Source organism: Vanessa atalanta, chromosome 2 (genome assembly GCF_905147765.1).
Source record: "Vanessa atalanta chromosome 2, ilVanAtal1.2, whole genome shotgun sequence".
Classification (NCBI taxonomy): Eukaryota; Metazoa; Arthropoda; class Insecta; order Lepidoptera; family Nymphalidae; genus Vanessa; species Vanessa atalanta.
This window is the reverse complement of record NC_061872.1, coordinates 13881330-13901087: the sequence shown is the minus strand read 5'-3', so window position 1 is coordinate 13901087 and position 19758 is coordinate 13881330. Positions and strand designations below refer to the sequence as shown.

General features: G+C 42.6%; 2 protein-coding genes across 2 annotated transcripts; both read left to right on the top strand.

Annotated features, from left to right (window-relative positions):
- The first annotated feature begins 48 nt into the window (after positions 1-48).
- LOC125074484 (cap-specific mRNA (nucleoside-2'-O-)-methyltransferase 2) lies at positions 49-2804 on the top strand. Its single transcript, XM_047685833.1, has 3 exons — positions 49-797; positions 882-1067; positions 1261-2804. Exons 1-3 carry the CDS (start codon positions 312-314, stop codon positions 2671-2673), a joined length of 2085 nt encoding a protein of 694 aa, XP_047541789.1. The 5' UTR covers positions 49-311; the 3' UTR covers positions 2674-2804.
- Positions 2805-3249: 445 nt separating this feature from the next.
- LOC125073205 (nuclear pore complex protein Nup205) lies at positions 3250-16194 on the top strand. The gene is made up of 30 exons (XM_047683945.1): positions 3250-3409; positions 3579-3739; positions 4306-4426; positions 5233-5410; positions 5855-6055; positions 6155-6236; positions 6419-6522; positions 6731-7013; positions 7375-7511; positions 7760-8128; positions 8337-8454; positions 8962-9076; positions 9199-9368; positions 9502-9705; positions 10005-10223; positions 10559-10694; positions 10955-11141; positions 11282-11438; positions 11597-11709; positions 11869-12013; positions 12088-12221; positions 12454-12602; positions 12836-12951; positions 13075-13884; positions 14019-14239; positions 14334-14471; positions 14674-14905; positions 14990-15191; positions 15474-15877; positions 16029-16194. The coding sequence occupies exons 1-30, from the start codon at positions 3394-3396 to the stop codon at positions 16107-16109; spliced, it is 5703 nt and encodes a 1900-aa protein (XP_047539901.1). The 5' UTR covers positions 3250-3393; the 3' UTR covers positions 16110-16194.
- The last annotated feature ends 3564 nt before the right edge of the window (positions 16195-19758 follow it).

Sequence of the window (19758 nt, the reverse complement as noted above, 5' to 3'; positions counted from 1 at the left end):
GTGATGGGATCATGGTAACACAAACATTTGCAGTTGTCAAACGCCAGTTCCACACAACTAAGACAACATACATCAATAATATAATAATCAATTTATGTTCATTGTCATTCTTAGTTCTTTTGTAAACATTGTGTTATGCGCTTTATACAAGTATTGTGTTAATAGGCCATAAATTTAAGAATGCCTAGACTGCCTTTGGAAATATTTTGTGCATTATTGCGTATCTTAATTTAAATTTAAAAATATCTTATTAATTCACCGATCCAGTTATTTTCATTTGAGAAACGCGTTCGTCGTAGTTGCTTGATAAGATGTTTCAAAAACCGGAAAATGTATTTTCTCGCCACAAATTTTTTCGTCCTGATGACTTCGATGATGAATTGAATGATTTGTTTAATAAAAAATATCAGTTCCGTTTTAACAGCGAATGGAAATTACCCGATCGGGAATTTTGGTTTTCGGCACCACCTTGGAAGGTTAAAGCACTAGAATCGCAGAAATCTCGATTGAACTTTCATAAAAGTCAATTGAATGACTTTAGTATTGAAGAATGGAGTAGCCACACACGTCGTCGGAATCCGGCGGGTGAGGTTGGGTGGAAGATTAGATGTCTTGTTAATCCTGAGTTCTTAACACAGGCTTGGACGAAATTCTACGAATGCGCTTGCACATACAATGTTGTACCTAAGGAAGCAAGTGTGTCTAAAAGAATGATATCTCTTCATCTGTGTGAAGCCCCCGGGGCATTTATAACATCTTTGAATCATTATTTAAAACTAAATCATCAAGACATACAGGTATACTAAAAAATACTAACTATATAATTAAAGTAATATAATATATAATAAACCAAATAAAGCTTATAATCTTTTTTGTTTTAGTGGAAGTGGGTTGCTAATACTTTGAATCCATATTATGAAGGCAATTCTCCTTCAAATATGATCAGTGATGACCGCTTTATGTTCCACACCCTGGATAACTGGCATTTTGGCAAAGACAGCACTGGAAATTTGATGGATTGGGAAAATTCTCAAGCTGTCATTGAAAAGGCTAAAAGCTTGGGAAAGGTAAATTAATTATTTTTTGTGCTTAAATTACCAGATATATATACAAAAATACAGAAATATTTTGAAAGGCCCATTTCTCCTCTCAGGATAAACAAGATTGAAAACAGCCCAATGATTCAGTTACTTAATTATAATATATTAACATTCAATTAAATTTAGTCTATTATTTTAATCTATAGTACTTCTTTTTCAGGTGTTGCTGGTTACGGCAGATGGTTCAATTGACTGTTTGCAGAAACCCGATGCTCAAGAGGAAGCTACTTCACCATTGCATTACTGTGAAATTGTTACTGCTTTGCAGTCTTTAAGTTCAGGAGGAACACTAATCTTTAAACTTTTCACAATATTTGAATATTCAACTGTTTGTCTGCTTTATCTAATTAATCACCTATTTAAAGAGGTCAATATATATAAACCAGTTACATCTCGGCAAGGAAACTCAGAAGTTTATGCTGTATGCCTTCAATACAAGGACAACTTAAACCTCAATGACTATATACCCATTCTCAAATCAACCTTTGGAACAGACCTGTACTCCAAATTAGCTATGTTTCCCCTGGAAATGATTCCTGAGACCTTTTTAAAGCAAATAGAGGAATGTTCGTATTACTTCTGTTCAATACAATGCCAAGTAATAAACAGCAACCTTCAAGCATACTTAATGCAGAAAAATATTGCTCTACACAGGGATATAAAAAAGATAAGAGCAATTGTTGCATCAGAATTTATATGGAAATACAATCTAAAGCCAATTCTGTATGAGCATGAGATCCTTAAAGGAATACTCCATGAAGAAAATAAAATAAACACAAATCCAAGGTACGATCGAGGCTCATACACAGAAAGACAGCTTTATTCAAAGATGTCACTTAAAGAAAAGTTAAAGAACTTGAATGGTTTTTTACAAGCGGAACTGCTATCAAATCCACTTATTTTAATAAACGAGTCAATCCGATGGATGTTTAAAGAAGAAAATGTAAAAGTTGATATTAAATATACATATGGTCTACCATTACAGAAAATTAATAGTTCCAAATTCATATTTGTGCCAATTTTTAAATTGTATCAGCAAATTTTGGCAGAGGAAGAATTTAAAGAGATCATAATTTATAAACAGTCTAAAGGGCATATGGGCAGCACTGATGATTCAAAGAGTCAAATATCAAAAATCCTATTGTTGCCGGAGTACCAGTATAAGGACAGTTTTAATGTGTATGAGAAAAATTGTTTCAAGACATTGCTCAGTATTTTAAAGGAAATGAAGATTGGGGAGTCACTTTTATTGAAAAATTTTAATATATTAACTCATTTTAATGTCAGTACACTCTTCATTCTTTCTAAGGGGTGTTTCGAGAAGACTGGTTTTGCATCTTGCGGGAGCATAGTTTTAAACAACTTGCAGGATAAATCTTTTTTAAATCACCTAGATGTTATTAATATTGAATGTGATAAAGTTCGAAGTGATAATACTAAAGATGTTCTGAATTCTCTTCCAGTACAAGTAACAAATGTTGGAGAATTTTTCAATAATATTGTCTTTTATAATAATACTTTCTACAGAAATAAATGTATAGAATACTTGTACACAATTGAACAATCACTCTAAATTAAAATACTTTAATATTTCAATTTTAAATATATTTATCGTGTCCGTAGAGAATATTTTTTTAAATAATTTATTCTTGTGAGCTAAAGAATGTATTCTCGTTGTTCTCTATCACAGTATAATAAAGATTTTCTGAATGTTACTAAATTTTATTTTAACCTATATTCATAAAGTATTGTAATAAGATTATTATTTTATTATTATATATATATGTTATTCATATAAAATTAGTATTTGATAATTTGTGCATGAAGCTTAAGTTAAGATTTCCTTATGACTTCAACTACGCTTGCTCTTGTTGATTAAGTTGTTGTTAGGCCTCAAGTTCTCATTTTTCAAAAGATTACTACAACACAAACTTAGTTTATTGTTATATAAAATAAACAGTAATTTTACCGACATCAGTTTTATTTATTATATTATCTGTAAAGTTTTCACCGTTATGATTTTTTTATGTATGATTTGTAACAATAAAATAAACTTTAATAATTTCTGTGTCCAGAGCTACGTTTAATTTATATTAAATAAAAAGAAAAATAAAAGTCACTGTCAAATGTCAGTACTGTCACGCGTGACGCGATCGGCAAATTCAAAATAGAGGTTCATAAATAGTTGTTTTAGATGTTATAAATGTTGTATTTATGATTTGTATTAACATTGTGATGACAAGTAAATGATTATAATTAGTTTGTATAAATCGAGTTTATAAAGTTATACATCATGGATATTAACGAAGGTAAATAATTTACAAACATAACCTATACATTTGGCGGTTAGTTTATTTCCAAATCGGTTTCTATTTGAAACGGAATACAATTATTAAATGAATTTTGCAAATACTATGGTTGAAGATTGTATTGTAAAAACTTGATTATATCAAGAAAGAATGTTTTGTAATTATCTAGGAACAACAACAGAAGATCTTTGGACTCCGTACAAAGAGTTGGCGGCTGTCGTTGAAAGCTACCTTACAAATGAGGGTAGTGGAGCTCCATACGCTGTTCACACTTTTGAATCCGTTTTAAGAAGACATAAACAAACATTTTTATCACTTTTAAAAAATCCAGTAAGTATCTTACCTATGTAATTGTTCTAATAAAAGTTAATTTTGCTAATTTTTGAACCATTCAAGATAGATAAGATTATCTAGTTGTAAATTTGAAAGATGAAAATTTCTAACCAGTTATAAAGTTGAAAAAATAAAAATCTTTCAGTTATTTTAAGGTTAAGGATGGTGGACATTAATAAAATAAATCCTCAGTTATTTGGTTTAGTAGTATAATTAACAGTTTCCTTGCTTGAAACTGGCCAAGTGCGCAGCTTCCAGACCATACTCAAGAGATCCACAATGTGTTGGGTGCTGGTGGCAGGCACAGGCATCCACAATTGAAACACTACACACTTAATAAAGATAGACATCAATCTCTGATGTACACTGTGACAAAAAACAAACACCCTTAACACATCTCTGTGGCTAGCTTGCTTAATGCTTAAAATAAATTAAATGCAACCAATTTGTCAGTATTTAAAATCACCAAATGTCATAAGTATACTGAAAAAAACCGTTGAACTTATAGTAGAAATATTATTCATTAAATATATCAAATATTTATGCTATATTTGATGTCATAGGCAAAGAATCCTGCCAGCCGAGAGGAGATCAAAAGAGGTATCACTGAAGGAGTTAACCTGCCCAGTGTTGGGAGAACACTTCTCTCCAAAGAATTAGTGGATGAAGCTATAATAATATCAGGTAATTAGAATACTATACAATATTCATATGGTCAAAAATAAACTTGCAATAAGCTTCAATCAATGTGTTTCAAAACCAATGCATGATTTATTATTGTGAGGAAACCTGCATATGTCAGATAAAATTTGCCTCTCATGTATCCTATATAGGTGAGCTATATCGGTAGAATGACTTCCGAAAACCATCTCGACATAAGAAACATCTTACATATATAAAAAATGTCATGTTATTATAATGCATATGAATATGTACATGGTAAAAAAATGTGTTAATTATAGATTTCCATGTTGATATATAGCTGATTATGTAAATAAAAGGCCTAAAAAACTACAAAACTACTAAGGTCTTCTCTGTTCTTCTTAGTAGTTTTCACCTTCCGACATGGTTGTAGCTTCATTCAACAGTGCTTGTAATTGCACACTTGAAGAAAGTATATTTTAGATTATATATAATGGACATTCTCTGTGTTCTGTTTGTTAATTACAACAAAAGTAACAGTCTGTTAATGTGCCACTACTGAGCATAGGTTTCTTCCATTTTGAGGAGATGGTTGGTAGCTTACTCCACCACATAGATCCAATGTGAGTCGGTGGATACACATCACAGATTCATATCTCCCACATGCAGGTTCCCTCACAATTTTTTCCTTTCCCTACGTTCTTTGAGATCCATTATTAATACCAATTATGTATATTAATTCAGTGGTGCTTGCACAAAGTTTTAACTTAGAATCATTGACTAAAAAGATTCAGTACTCCAGTTTAGTCTATCTCGATTATAATTGTGCCAATGTTTTCTTTTTACAGATATGTATAATGCCAATGAATATGCCTGCTTGGAACTATTGCACACGGCACAACGTCAAAGTTCTCGTCGGCCAGGATTGGCGCGCGGGCTCCTTGCCGTTCTCCTATACTATGACGGCAAGCGGGCTCTCGTGCAGGCCTTGCGAGAACTGGTCATGGCAAGGGATGGAGTATCATGGTAAGTTTATATTACTGTCTGTAGCTTTATAGACACACAAGTACTTTTCTTAGTCTAAAGAAGTGTCATTTATTTTCCTTAAAGTCCATTTCTTTAGTGAAATTATCCTAGAAATGAATGTGTACTTTCTGCATACATATGAAATTATTTATTATTTAGAATTAAGAATTAACAAATATTGAATACTATATATCGTCCGCAATTTCGCTCGCTATAAAAAAAGTACCTTTCATCCTTCCTCTGGTTGAAGCCGCTGTATACCAAATTTTATCAAATTTGCTTTTGTTTTTGACAATGAAAGATTAACAGTCTGTCTGGTGTAAGACAGACAGAGTTACTTTCGAATTTATAATAATACAATAGATAGATTATTAATATTTTTTATTTAACTAACATAAGTATTAATGTTATTTTTAGTTCCAATATATTTGATGTTTGCTTTAGGTCGATAAGCGCCCGCGAGGAGGTGGTGTCGTACGTGTCGCGGTACGTGGGGCAGCTGGTGGCGGACGGGCTCCTGGGCGGGGCGCTGGACGCGCTGCGACGCTGCGACCTGGACACGGAGCTGGAGCTGCTGCGGCGGAACCGCGCGCTGCCGCCCGGGCGACACCTCGCGCGGCTGCTGGCAGCTGTACAGAATACCAGGTACACAACTCCTTAACCAGTTTGAATTTTGTAGAATATCATATTTTAGAAAAGCTATAGAATTGTCTAAATTAATAAATAATTATATTTTTTTACCAGAAAATTATTGGCTGGAGTCATATTTGCAGCTTCTGCTCAGCTTGGATTGGAGAGAGATATACTTCTAAGGCTACTTTCAGAAGTTTGTGTTGTTTATGCTTAATTTATTTTAATTATATTATACCAAATATAATAATGAATTAAAAATACCTACTTATATCTTGAAGTTTCAATGTTATTGAAAATTAAAAGTAATATATACTTATGTGGTATAGCGTTCTCTTAATCAAGAAATGTTATTTATTAATTTTGCAATGTTTCCAGCAAATGTCGTCGCCGTCGAAAGGACCAACCGGCGCGTTGGATGAGATCTCACTGGCTTTACAAATGGCATTGCTTTATGCGTTGGATCTCTCAGTTTTACATCGGTTTGTATTTTACCGTAACTAAAGACTAGTTTATTTTATATAGGTAGGTAGATATAGGTAGGTTGACTAGCAAATAGGACACCTTATACTAAGCCAGTAAGTTTTAAGTCATCCACGCCCATAGACATTGGCACTTTGAAAATAATTCTAATTTTATTCGACCAGACATTTTTTAATTTAATTAATAAATTATAAAATTCGTTTGCAGAAGAGAAGATGGTGAAGAATTGGCAAAGAAACTTCCTCTAATTCAGGATCCAGACCTCATATCAGTATTACTAGATCAACTCTCACCTCCTTCAGAACCTAATCAGACTCAAGAGGGGGAGGACAAAAACAGCAATGGCTTAAAAGCATTATGTCAGTTATCCTTGGGCTTGGCTCTTGCTGCGCTGAAGAGAGCCCCGGTATCGTTACTGAGGCGAGCCGAGCCCAAGACTGAGCTGTTGGACCAGGACGAGATGCTGGTGGATGCGGCGATAGACGGCGGGGTGATGTGACCTTTCTTTGTCTTTCAGCTATTTTATTAAAACAAATTCATAATAGTAATAACTTTTTTTCGCCCCTGGCTTCACCAAAGTTTGATCCGGATATGTTGATACCCTTTGTCACCGTTACAATGTGTATGAAACATTTCATGATGATAGGTCGTGTAGTTAAGCATAACATGCCAACTTACAAATTATTTAACTCTATTTAAGCAATTATAATATTAGTTAGTTAAGACATAATATTTTTTTCTTTTGCTTTTAATGCATGCTGTTACAAACACAAATCTTTTGTCAGCGGTAGAGAGACTATTATTTATGGTCGAATTGAGTTATAATAATAACATTGTTATGTGTTATGCAGGTGTTCGAGTACTTAGACGAGGCCATACTGTCCTCGGACCTGGTCTCCTCGGAGGAGTACTATCAACGACGCATCCACTCGCTCATCACGGACTTTATCGTGCTCATGCATTCCAAACTTATGGAGATGAGAGTCAAGTGAGTTGATATAAGTATGAAGCCATCCACACGTAAAAACACCGTAGTATCATCGGTTACATCAAGACACTGTCAGCCAACCCAGCTTTTCAGGTGTCTACTGCCGGGCGATAAACTTTTCGTCCAACGTTATCAAACGTTGGTCCACGTTCGTTTACATAATAGCTAAAGGGGGGCCATCCGATTTTTATTTGCATCGGGGCCCGAAAAGGCTAGTCAGGCCAAGTAAACAATGAGTCGCGCCTCAGGGCGGAGGAGGCGGCGCGCGCGGCGCAGCTGTACGCGGCCGAGGGGCTCCGCGCGCCCGCGCAGCGCGCCCGCCTCGACGCGCTGCTGCGCTGCGTGGAGCGCCTGTACCGCCGCGACCCGCTGCAGCTGCGCCGCGACTACTGGGCCGCCTGCGACGGCGCGGCGCCCTCCTGCCGGGCGGGCGGCCGCGCGGCCACGCTGTACAAGTTCGTGCGCCTGTCGGGCGAGGTGGTGGTGGCGGCGCTGCTGCCGGGCTACCTGCGCGCGCTGGCGGCGCTGGCCGTGCCGCGCCACACGTGGGCGCTGCTGGCGCGCCGCGACGCGCTGTCGGCGCACCACCTGCTCACAGCGCTCTCCTTGTACTACAGGTGACGCTCCCTTTTGCGACCGTTTTTCCCTTTTAATTCTGTTTTTCATTACCTCATGTTAAAAATTACATCTATGCCTTCTATAAGCAAATTTGTTTTTTATTTTTTTTATCGAAGGAGGTGCTCCTGTCTTAACCAACTATCATATTATGTATGTAACTTCGTCGGCATCATATTGCGTTTAAATTTTAATATTCCGTCCCTCTAGGAACCTCCGCGCCGACCCGTCCCCGTTCGCCGAGCACCTGCACTCGTCGTCGCTGGGCGCGTCGGCCGTGGTCCCCCCCACGGCGCGCCCGGGCCGCCTGCTCGTGAGGCAGGAGGAGGTGAGCCGATACTGAGAGGCTCGCAATGCTCTCTTATCTTGCCATCTAGCTATTGTATCCACTTGAAGTGACATTTGTATTAAATTATTAAACCAAACTTGAATACGGCTATATATTAATATTTTGGTTCATTTATCGGTTTAATACAGAATCTTATCACTCTTACTAGGATAGAGCACTTTAATCCTAACCGAATGTTTGGCGTTCAAACCTGGCCAAGCACAGCTAAGTTTTCGTGAGCTTTATGTTTACAATAATTTCGGTGCCCAGCGGGGAAGAAAAACTTTGTCTTCGCAATGTGTCGTATGAAATATTGAATCGTGTATTCCGATAAAACCGCACGAGAGCAACATGTTATTTCACGTGCTGAGCTCCAAGCCGTCTCCATTTCCCTCCACTCCCTTTTCATAATTTTCACAAAGTCTGTTCCCACAAAGCTAATATCTAGTATGGCCTGTAAGTTTTTCCTATTACACGTTACCTTTATTTTGTATAATTTCTTCGAAGGTGGAAGCGATGATAGCCGCCTTGAAGCTGATCGCGGCTGTGGCGAAACAAGACGAAGCGGCCTGTATCAGTATATGTGAAAATTTGCAGTGGGACGCCATTAATTGCATGTTTGGTAATTAAATATATGTTTTATATTCTCTTAAGTAAACAGACAAACGTGCGGTCCGCAATTTTTCCGCATGTTTCTCAACGGTCGGAATTTACGGGTTCTTAATTTTCCTCCTCCCTCTGCAGGTCTCATTTGCTGTCACGTACCGCTCCCGTTAAAAGCGGAACTATGTCTCACACTGGCCGCCCTGGGGGGCACGGCGGCCACCGCGGGTCGCGTGTGGGCCGCCCTGGAGGCGGCGCAACTGGTTTCCATCTCGAAAGACAAACGGGCTTTAAACGTCGAATTACAAGAGGTGAGTGATCGAGTTTGAACAGGCGCTGTTCTAAGGCCAAGATTTGATTTTAAGTATTAACTATTGTGTGCCATCATATCACGTCGCCCGTCGGCGTCGGCGCGACACGCTCGCTCACCCCGAGAGCCCGCAGGTGGAGTGCCGCATGGAGGAGTACCCGCTGTCGCGCGCGTTCCTGGTGCTGCTGGAGGCGCTGTGCGGCGCGGCGCCGCCCCCGCGCGCGCTGGGCGCCGGCTCGCGCGCGCCCGGCCTGGCGCCCTACGTGCAGCACGCGCTGGAGCGCCTGGCGCTGCCCGCGCCGCACCGCCCCTACTCGCGCCCGCCCGAGAGGTGGCAGGTGCGACTCCGCTTACCTATTACTTTGCCCATTGCGGTGACGAAACGGGCGACTGCCTATAGTAGCCTACTGGCGAGCCGTTACCTGGCATACTGTTTCTCACGGCATCAGTGCGCTGCCATCCAGTAGATTTAAGATTTTATTTACTTGTAATCTACCGGCTCACTTAATGGTTTGTTCGAATGCCATTTTAGTCGGTCCACCATACTCACCCTCTTTGGATAATATTTTTGTGGATTATCATTTACTGTAGTAAAAATGTCAAGTGGAAACCGACTCAATATTTGTGATATTTTCAGATGCTATCTCTCTGCTTCCAACTCTTCGCGCGCTGGCTCGATCAGTACGAACCGGCAGCGTCCGACTTCCCTCCCCCGAATACAGAACCGGACATGAACCCCCCCCCGGGCTTCCCGTTGCTGCTACAGTTGCACACTAAGTCGGAGTTCCTGCGTTTGGTTCTCACGACACTGGATGAGGCTCATGAGCTGATGGATAAACAATCTGCACCCGAACAGGTGATCTTTACGTCGCTAAAGTATGCTTTTTTTGTCGACGTAAGATTTTTTTTCGAATGCTACTACTACTAATTAAGCCCAGTTCGGAGTTCAGACTACACTAGTATTTTAGTCAAGTAGTGATTATTAGCATCTTATCATGTCTAAACGCAATGTTTTTAATTTAATTCGAGTCCAATCCATTTCATTCTATTTTTTATCGTTCGACCTGCTGCTCCTACTATGCGTTTTAGATTAATTTTATTATTATTGTTTATCTATGTAATATTGTATCTCATAGTCTACACATTTTCACGCGTCTATACCGTTAATTTTAACAATTGTTGTGTTTTTAGGAATACGTGCACAAAACCCTGGTGAGCTCACTGCAGATCCTGGAGCGGGCGCTGGCGCTGGAGCGCCCCCTCAACGTCGCGGCGGCCGAGGCGGGGCGGGCGGTACTCGTCGTCGGACTGTCTAAACTCATTTTGGGTACGAATATTACGTAAGCGTACGCAATGGTTCACGGGTCGCCTAGCGATGTAACAAGCCACAAGTTAGATCTGACCCCCTGGGCTATCGTCGTACCCGGTATTATAAATGAACCCAATAGTAGTTTTATTTATTTTTTCCTGAATCGCTAAGATCCTCTATCTCATTGCCTGTGTTAAAAAAGAGCTGCTCAGTTTGAAAAGAATAAAGTGAAATGAATCTCGTCGATCGACTCAAAACTAAGTACCGCTCGTGCGCAGCGCCCGAGGGCCCCGACGGCTGCGACCGGCTGGTGACGTGCTGCCGCGTGCTGGAGCACGTGTCTGCGCTGCCCGAGGCGGCGGCGCGCGCCGTGGCGCTGCTGGCCCGCGCGCTGCAGTCGCCCGTCTGCGCGCGCCACCTGCTGGCCTCCGTGCTGCACCGCCACGACCTGGCCGCCGACGTCAGGTTGCTCGCTGATTTTGAATGCTGCGCTTACAATATTCATTTACATGAGAAAAGTGGTGGAGTACAGTACCGACATAGATTGCTAAATTTAGCTGCAAACTAAACGAGCTCCGTGCATTAACGAGCGCACCGGTTCGCAGGCACGGGTTCGTGGAGTGCCTGGAGACGGAGGACTGGGGGACGGGCGCGGCGGCGCACGGCACCAAGGAGGGCGTGCTGCTGCTGCTGCTGCAGCTGCTGCCCGCCGCGCCGCCCTCGCTGGCGCACTTCCTGCTGGGGTACACTCTGAACGACGACGTGAGTTACCCCGTTCAAAGACAGCAAATTCTTTTGACTTGGCAATTTCAGATTTTTTATCGATAGATGAGAGTTTCTCACTGCACTCTGTAGTTATTTTGATTATAAATTTTGATGTCCAAAGGAAAATGTATAACATAAGCCCGTCCCTTTTGTAGATATCTCGCAGCGTTCTGCAAGAAGCGGGAAGTGCGGGCGCGCCGCGGACTTGCTTCCACTCGATTCTAGACATTCTAGAAGAGTACATCGCCCCCAGCGGGGACACTCAAAAGTGAGAAATTAAATTAATCATTATATTCATACTTTCACGTACACCGGAAATGAATATTCGACAGTCCAGTGCTATTCTGTACGAACAGTATTTTAATACCACTTGGATCTGTCACACTAGCCCCGATCGATATCTGATCCCCTTTCTCGTCTCGTGCAGGGAGGCGACGACCCTGGTCGAGAGTTGCTACCGCCTGCTGTACTGGATCTGCGCCCGGCCCGCGACCTCCCCGCCGGCGCTGCGGCTGCTCCGGGCGAGGGACTACTTCCTCGCCCGCCACGCCAAGGCCGTCGTCAATCTCGAAGTACGCTACTCGAACGTCAATCGATCAATAATAAGAACGCAAGGCGCTCATTTCACCGTCGTGGTCCTCCGCAGAGCGCCAGCCCGGCGACGGTGTCGGCGCGCTCGTGGCTGCTGCGCGCGTGCGCGTGCGAGGCGGGCGCGGCGGGCGCGGGCCGCCAGCACGCCGCGCTGGCCGCGCTGCTGGCCGCGCTGGCGCACGCGCCGCACGCGCACGACGCGCACGACCAGGTACGGCTGCCCGACTGGATCGATTCGAAGGAGCTTTTGGTTCACTCCCTTGACCTCATTTTCCAAAAGTACCCTTCTGGTGTTACAGCATTTCTTCCTTTCTACTGACGATATCTTGATCTAGTACGAGTGTGTAAATACAGACTACAGAGTGGTAGCGGATGAGTAGATTCAGGCAAATTATAAATAATGAGATTCGTTTACCGTCGTACGTGCGTGTCAGGAGTGGGAGTGGTGCGTGATACGTCGCTCGCTGGAGTCGCTGCCGGTGCGCGTGAGTGCGGCGCCCGAGCCGAACTGGGAGCTGTTCCACGCGCACCAACTGCGCCGAGCCATCGCCGAATGCGACCTGCCCACGGGTAACGTTACTCTGACACTCGACCCATATTTCACGGAAGCGCCGGTTAATTGTTGACTATCGTCTGATAGCTGAAATGTTACTCGAAATAGTACCCTTAGTTTTTAATATTTTTATTGATCAGTTAAAGTCGGGACTATACCACTATATACCACAGAGACATACAGGTTAGACTTACACTAAAACAGTCACCGAGGGTGTAATAAATGAAATGATAAGAGCCCCCGCCGGCAGGGCTGGGCGGGAAGCGCATCAGCGTGTCGCGCGTGCACGCGCTGCTGTCCCGCGAGCTGGCCGCGCTGCGCGCCTCCGCGCCGCAGCGGAGCCTCGTCGCCGCCGAGATACAGAAGGTAGCCGCCCGATGCCCACATCAGCGTAGTAGGAATTGCGCCGCGCCCACGGGCCGGAGCCTCAATAAATATCTGATAGAATTAAGTATGAATATTTGACATATACCGCGTGTTCTCCAACAGGTGCTCGATTACGTCACGGAAGTGAACAAGCAGCGTAACCTGGCCGCCACGCTCACACATTACTACGACTCGTGGCGACAACTCACGGAAATCTTATTCTGTGTTGCACCGCAGGACCTGCTCAGCCTTGAATCGAAAAAAAATCTTCTCTTAAATATACTCCAGGACCTCCTCAATAAAATACCACCGGCGGAAGTCCTCCCGCAGATCGGTAACTTGGCTTCTGGGACAGTATTGCTGCTGCTGGTAAACTTACGACACTGCTACATATTGCAGAAGAGGGAGTCCTCGCTCAAAACAGCAGATTTCGAAACAAGTTTTTTCGGACCTTCGAATCAAATCATGCAAACGAAGTCTCTTACTTTAAAGTTCATTTTGCACAAAATTCTTAGCTGGATCTTAGTGTCTGGAGTTTCCACGCAGAAAATGAGAGTAAACTTGTACGGGGCACTGCTCAATTTCTTGAATATAGTAAATTTGAAGCCCAGCTCGGCTGATCCAGAGGAGGATGTCAACGCGACGTATGTCACCCGTCTTGATAGTTCGAAAGCGAGGCCAAGCAGAGAAGAATCGACTTTAAAGTCCATGGCGATAGAGGTGATAAACAGTTTCGGAGAAAACCTGTGCTCTATCGTATGCAGCGATTGCATCGGCGGTGGCCACGACGTCTGTCGCATGGTCGCCTTGTCCTGCCTAGACACAATGATAGAAATCAATCCGGGGACCGATTGGATGAACACGCTGACCAATCAGGGGTACCTGAGGAGTCTCATCGACAGTCTGCTTCAAGACGACGAGGGGTTGAAGGAAGTGAGTTTTTTTAATTTTAGTTCTTTCAATGGTTAAAAACGTTTCGTTCAATGAAAGACGAGACATTGAAATGTAAATGTCAATCGTAAACGGATACTTTACGCCGGTATATTAACATCCGTCCACTCGGCCAGGCCCTGGAGCCGAGCCCCAAGTCGCTGCGCGTGCTGTACGTGTTCGAGTCGAAGATGGCGCTGCTGATCAAGATCGCGGGCACGCGCGTGGGCGCCGAGACGCTTCTGGCGCAGGGCGCGCTGGCGTGCCTCGCCAACCTGCGCGCGCTGGACGCGCACCCCGACATACACGCGGGCTACGGCGCGCGCGATGCCGACTTCGTGCCCTCCGTCGCCAGCCGGTCAGCCCTCCGCCGCGCCCTGGCTCGGAGTACGCTCAGAGTACGCGCACCTATTGAACACGATCGGTAACATTTGCCTAAACGCGTATCGCAGGTTCCGTCAGATCCTGGTCCCGAGTCTGACGCTGTGCGACGCGCTGCTGAGCACGCTGGGCGCGCAGAACCACAGCTGCGTGCTGCACGCCACGCACCTGCTGCTCAGCCACCTCGAGTGTGTCGACATGGTGCTCCGGTGAGTTTATGACGCAGCAACTGTCTATACGGCGAGGCTTTTGTACAATGAGTGGCTTATTTCAGTAAGAGTCATTATTTTTACTAAATAGTCACTCGTTTGTCAAACGACTGATGTCCGAAAGGGAGAACGACGTGTAATTAATAAGTAAACACTAAATAACATTTATTAGAAATATATAATTAATGATATACACTTACAGGGCTGCACACCCGAACTCGCCGCAAGGGTTACTAATAGAATTAGAAGCACTAACGTCCGTAATAGCGCGCACCTCAAATCGGGAAGTGTTCGGAGCCGTGTCCGCGGATACAGCGCTGCAGAGTAGTGCTGCGGGCGTCCAGAGAGTTCAGTACCTGATGTTGGCGCTACTGCCACGCTTCCAACAGCCACCCCCGGAGTCGCCCGAACAAGATTCGATACTCTACTACAAGGTGATCTACTTCGATCGTCATTATTTTCAATCCAATTATCAATCGCAGATTCGGCTTGCTGTAACATGTGCGAATCACTACCAGATCGTGTGGAACCTGCTGATGTTCGCGCGGAACACGCTGGAGGAGGTGAGCGTGGGGGGCGCCACGGCCGAGGGGGGGCGTCGCGCCGGCGCCGCCGCGCTCGCGCTGCTGCACGCGCTGCTGCTGCGGCGCCGCGCGCACGACAAGCTGCTGGCCACCGTGCAGCACCAGCTGCACAACGTGCCCGCCATGACGCTCCTAGGTCACTACCCTTTCTTCTACTGCACGAGTGTGCTGATATACTATCTATTTCCCCATTCTAGTCGCAGTAAAGAAAAACAATCGGCAACTAGAGCTTGAACCTAGTACATGAGTTGATTAACGATTAGAATGCCACAAATAACGCGCGAAGCGCTGCTGTATTTCCATAATTTTGACGTAAATAAAAACGAGGAAGTGCACAACGATTGACCCGTAAAATGTAGATAATCTACTGAAGTATTCCGTCTACAATGACGATATATATGTTTTGTGATGGAAGCAGACATGAAGAAGCTGCTGGGCGCGGAGGCCACGCCCGCGTCGCCGGTGGAGGCGCGCGCGGCGGTGGTGGCGCGCCTGCGCGAGCGCGCGGCCGCGCGGCGCCGCGAGCTGCAGCTGTGCGAGCACGCCGCGCACGCCGCGCTGCAGCTGCTGTGGGCGCACGCGCGCCTGCTGCTGCGCGCCTCGCTCGCGCGCGCCGACTCGCCCCGCGACTGTGAGTCCGCCGCTCGTCGGACGCCTGCGACGTTTCATCCGCTTGCTATTGATGATTGCGCCTCCTCCTCAGCGATGACCAAGGCGGCGGCGCTCCGCGGGGCGGTCGGCGAGGAGGCGGTGTCGCTGCGCAAGGAGCTGCTGGCGGTGTTCAACGAGCGCTTCGTCGAGGAGTTGCTCGAGACCGCTAAGGTACACGACGAGCGTGAATTCGTGTGTTTGTTATTCTTCAATTATGATTATGACCATCATGGCTTCGCTGATGTAATGAATGCATTCAGTGTTTTTTTTCGAATCAAATAAAACAGAAATATTATTTTAAACATAACACATCCGCTTCCAGAACCAGCCGCCAATTCAGCGCGGCTTCCTCGAAATACTCCTCAAGGATATAAAGACCATGATACAGTTTTCGCCTTACTAACGCACTGCCGACGTTTTTGTTATATTGTAATTGTTAAATAAGTCATTTTGTAATAAGTTTATTAAAGGAATTAATAATTTTTGTACGGTGTGTTTTTTTTTAAATATTTTATATGAAAAATTTGACATTGAGTTTGTGTGACTCAAGTCTCTGGTTTTATTTTTCCCGATTTGGATAAGTTCCTCTTAAGCTCTGGAATGCACACACACACATAGATACTTGACTCGACTTAATATCGTTTGATAAGCTATTAAATAATGTAGATATATATACAGGGTGACTGGTGAATTACTATCGATACTTGAGGACGTGATATTTGACGATCATATATGACAAAATAAAAATTAATATAACATAAATATTAATAAACTAAACTAAGTAAAGTTAACCAAAAGTTATGTAATTAATTACGCATCGTGTGAACACCCTAGCTGCGTTATCGACACAAAACAGTTATGTAGGTAGGTACATATCGCGCGGTAGTTTACCTACATCCAAACGCCGCGCGCCGCCGCGTGTTAACAGGGTAGCAGGCTACCTTAGATAAACAAAAACGATCCAATTCCCTTCATACTTTAATCCTGGCTTAGGACAGGCAAAAATACCAAGATATTTCATTCGTTTAAGCAACCAATTTATTGACTAGGTATATGGTGTGAACTTGACACAAAAAATAATATGAACTGTTTACCTATCTTGGTATTTCCGGCGTATTTAAAAATGGAATCATATATGCGAATACGCGCATACGCACGAACCATGTCCAAGTATTCTGCATTTGTGTATTGATAAGCCATACTTAATTACTAATAAGTAATAAAGGGTCACACGCACACACGACAGATTAGGTATACACGTAAGATCGATCGCTAGGCGCGCGCGGGAAGACGGACGTACAGACCTTACGGCGGCGCTCGCCCGACTAATTAGCCACGGGGCGGGGGTTGGGGGTAGTGACACACGCGTGCGGCGGCGTGGTGTTGTATCAGCACGCCGCCGCACGCGCCGCCGGCAAGGCTGGGAACGTGTCCACACTTTATTTATTTATACGGAAATTTGGTCAAAAATTAAGTACCTATTTTTTTTACATAATTCGAATGAGAATCATGTACCGAGTATTCCTATCCTTATATATCCTTAAATATTGATAGTAATTAACCAGTCATCCTGTATATATATAAATAAAATGAAATGATAAAAAACGTAGTTTATCATTGCTTGTATATAGCTTGACTGCCTCGTTGGTTTAATGGCTATATTCCGAGCAGTGGCGTAGCTAGCTCTTTAACTAATATTGCGCTTCAAAATTATAGATAGGAATAAAAATATGATAAAGAATACATTGAGACGAACATTAGTAGGCTAAATCCATATGTCATATCTATTCAAAGCTTAGGTTAGAGGGTCCCCTGAGCTCCGGGGCCCTGGTGCACTGCACCACCTGGCCCTACGATAGCTACGCCACTGATTCCGAGGTTATCACCCTATTCAAATAAATGGCATATTTGGCTTCAACAATTTCAATGAATTTTAAAACCTCTCCATTTGTGATCAGCCTAGGGTAATTGCCTACACTGCCTAATGGATAATCTGGCCCTGCGTAAATAAAGCAATTAAAATGTGTCAGTATATATACAAATATTTAAAATATCCAATAAAATAATTAAATAAGATATTTGCAATTTGTTCGTCCAAAGAAAACACTTGAATTTCTACTAATAATAACTTATACAGTATAATAAAAATAAACATTCAGCCAACCGAAAGATTACATTGCAAATTAAATTAAATATTTTTTTTTTTTTACAAATAATAAAGACTGAGTATTATCGTAATATTTTGTAAGAGCATGACGGGTGCGCGTCATATACGATTGCCCGTGTTTACACTATATACCTACCTATATAGGAAATGCAGTTATTCTGTAAATCTTACATCATCATCACCATTATTGGGATGTACAGATTAAGCCATTCGTTATTAGAATAAATTATAAGAAAGATAATAACTTCTTTTTTTTTGTTCTTAATTTGCGAGCATTTATTTGATTCGTTAGAAATCTTGCACCTAAGGTAGTCTGTGAGATCCCAAGCTGTAAGGTGCTGTAAGCCATAAAATATTAGATCGATTACCGAGTATATAATAAGACTGCTGTATACACGTTGGCGTTCTACTATCTATTTCTGACTATCGTTCATTCGCCCTTTTGACAGGGCGAATTTTAATAATAACCAATTTTAATAATAACCAGAGCTTATATTATTCTAAATGAGTAACGCTGTCTGTGGTGATCTTATTGCAAAGCAAATATACACGCGACGTAATAAAAGCCTATTATCCATCGGTGCCTCGGCGTCTGATACTTGTAGGGAGTCTTCTCGCTTCGATTTTTATCTTTTACATCATTTTATTTCTAAGTTATAGATATTATTTCACTTTATTTTCTTTACAAGCATGTAGACATTATTTTTTAGAACGAAGTGCTTTTAAGCGGCTTAAATCAAAATGAACTGGCAGTTATCATCATTGAAGGAATGGTCCCCTCCAGGCGACCATTCCTTCTCTTTTTCTTTATCTCTGTCTCTGTTCTCTTTTATCTAATATATACAATTTTGATAAACTTATATTTTGTTATGGGTTTAATTCACAGATATTCAATAACAATATTGTTTCATTGTGTCTGTTATTTAATACTTAATATATAACGAAAGCAACTTCGTTCCCACCAGGTCTCTCATGACACCTCTTGTTTTGTTTTTTAGACAAAACGAAGTACGACTATAAATGGGCGTAAAAATAGGAGACACATTGGCAGGGCAGGATTTTATCCGTTGAAAAAACTTGGGGAAAAATTGTTATACCAATTATTTTTTGAATCAGATATTGCATAGGTAATATAATCAGGATATTATAATAGTTTGAATATTATAACTTTTTCAAATTAAAGGGGTTATTTGTAAATGTATTGTTTAAATAACTATTTGGATCATATTTGTCGGAGAGGAAATGGTTGAATGTGTTATTAACCCATTCAATCATATTTTATTTAGAAATGCATATAAACTCATATTGAGCCCTAGTATCCCTCTCCTAAGTACTTCCCTGTACTGCGGTGTTCGAGGAGCTGTCTAAAGGCGGGGGTTGCGACTTTTAATATAATCTTCCTTAGCGTAAGCATCGTTGGCGCGGAGTTCACAGTCGAGGCTTTATTACAAAGACGAAATCGTGTATTAGTTTAATAGATTACCTTAATCTATACTAATACAATGAAATAAAAGTAACTCTCAACAACATCTGACGACGAACCCGATGTACACCGCGGCCAAAAAAGAGTAGGTAATAAATACAGAGTAATGTAGCCATGTAAGGGTGCAGAGGTAAGGCAAAGCCAAACTGGCATCAAAAAAGCTCGGTGTGCTCAGCAAGGCAAGACAGTATTTTACGTCGGCCCATCGTCTAAGACTACACAAGGCGCAAATTCGGCCTCACATGGAGTACTTCTCTCACCTCTGAGCAGATGCTTCCCAGTATCAGCTCCTTCCATTTGACCGTATCCAATGTAGAGCGGCTCGAATTATCGACGATCAAGCCCTTTCCGATCTGCTCAATCCCTGGGCTTTGCGTAGAGGTGTTGGTTCGCTCTGCATCT

Excerpts from the sequence above, each read along its gene's own strand:
- LOC125074484 (XM_047685833.1), top strand. The coding sequence starts at position 312 with ATGTTTCAAAAACCGGAAAATGTATTTTCTCGCCACAAATTTTTTCGT. Across the intron at positions 798-881 it reads TAAATCATCAAGACATACAG|TGGAAGTGGGTTGCTAATAC; the intron begins GTATACTAAAAA and ends TTTTTGTTTTAG. Across the intron at positions 1,068-1,260 it reads AGGCTAAAAGCTTGGGAAAG|GTGTTGCTGGTTACGGCAGA; the intron begins GTAAATTAATTA and ends CTTCTTTTTCAG.
- LOC125073205 (XM_047683945.1), top strand. Across the intron at positions 5,411-5,854 it reads GCAAGGGATGGAGTATCATG|GTCGATAAGCGCCCGCGAGG; the intron begins GTAAGTTTATAT and ends TGTTTGCTTTAG. Across the intron at positions 11,439-11,596 it reads GGTACACTCTGAACGACGAC|ATATCTCGCAGCGTTCTGCA; the intron begins GTGAGTTACCCC and ends TCCCTTTTGTAG.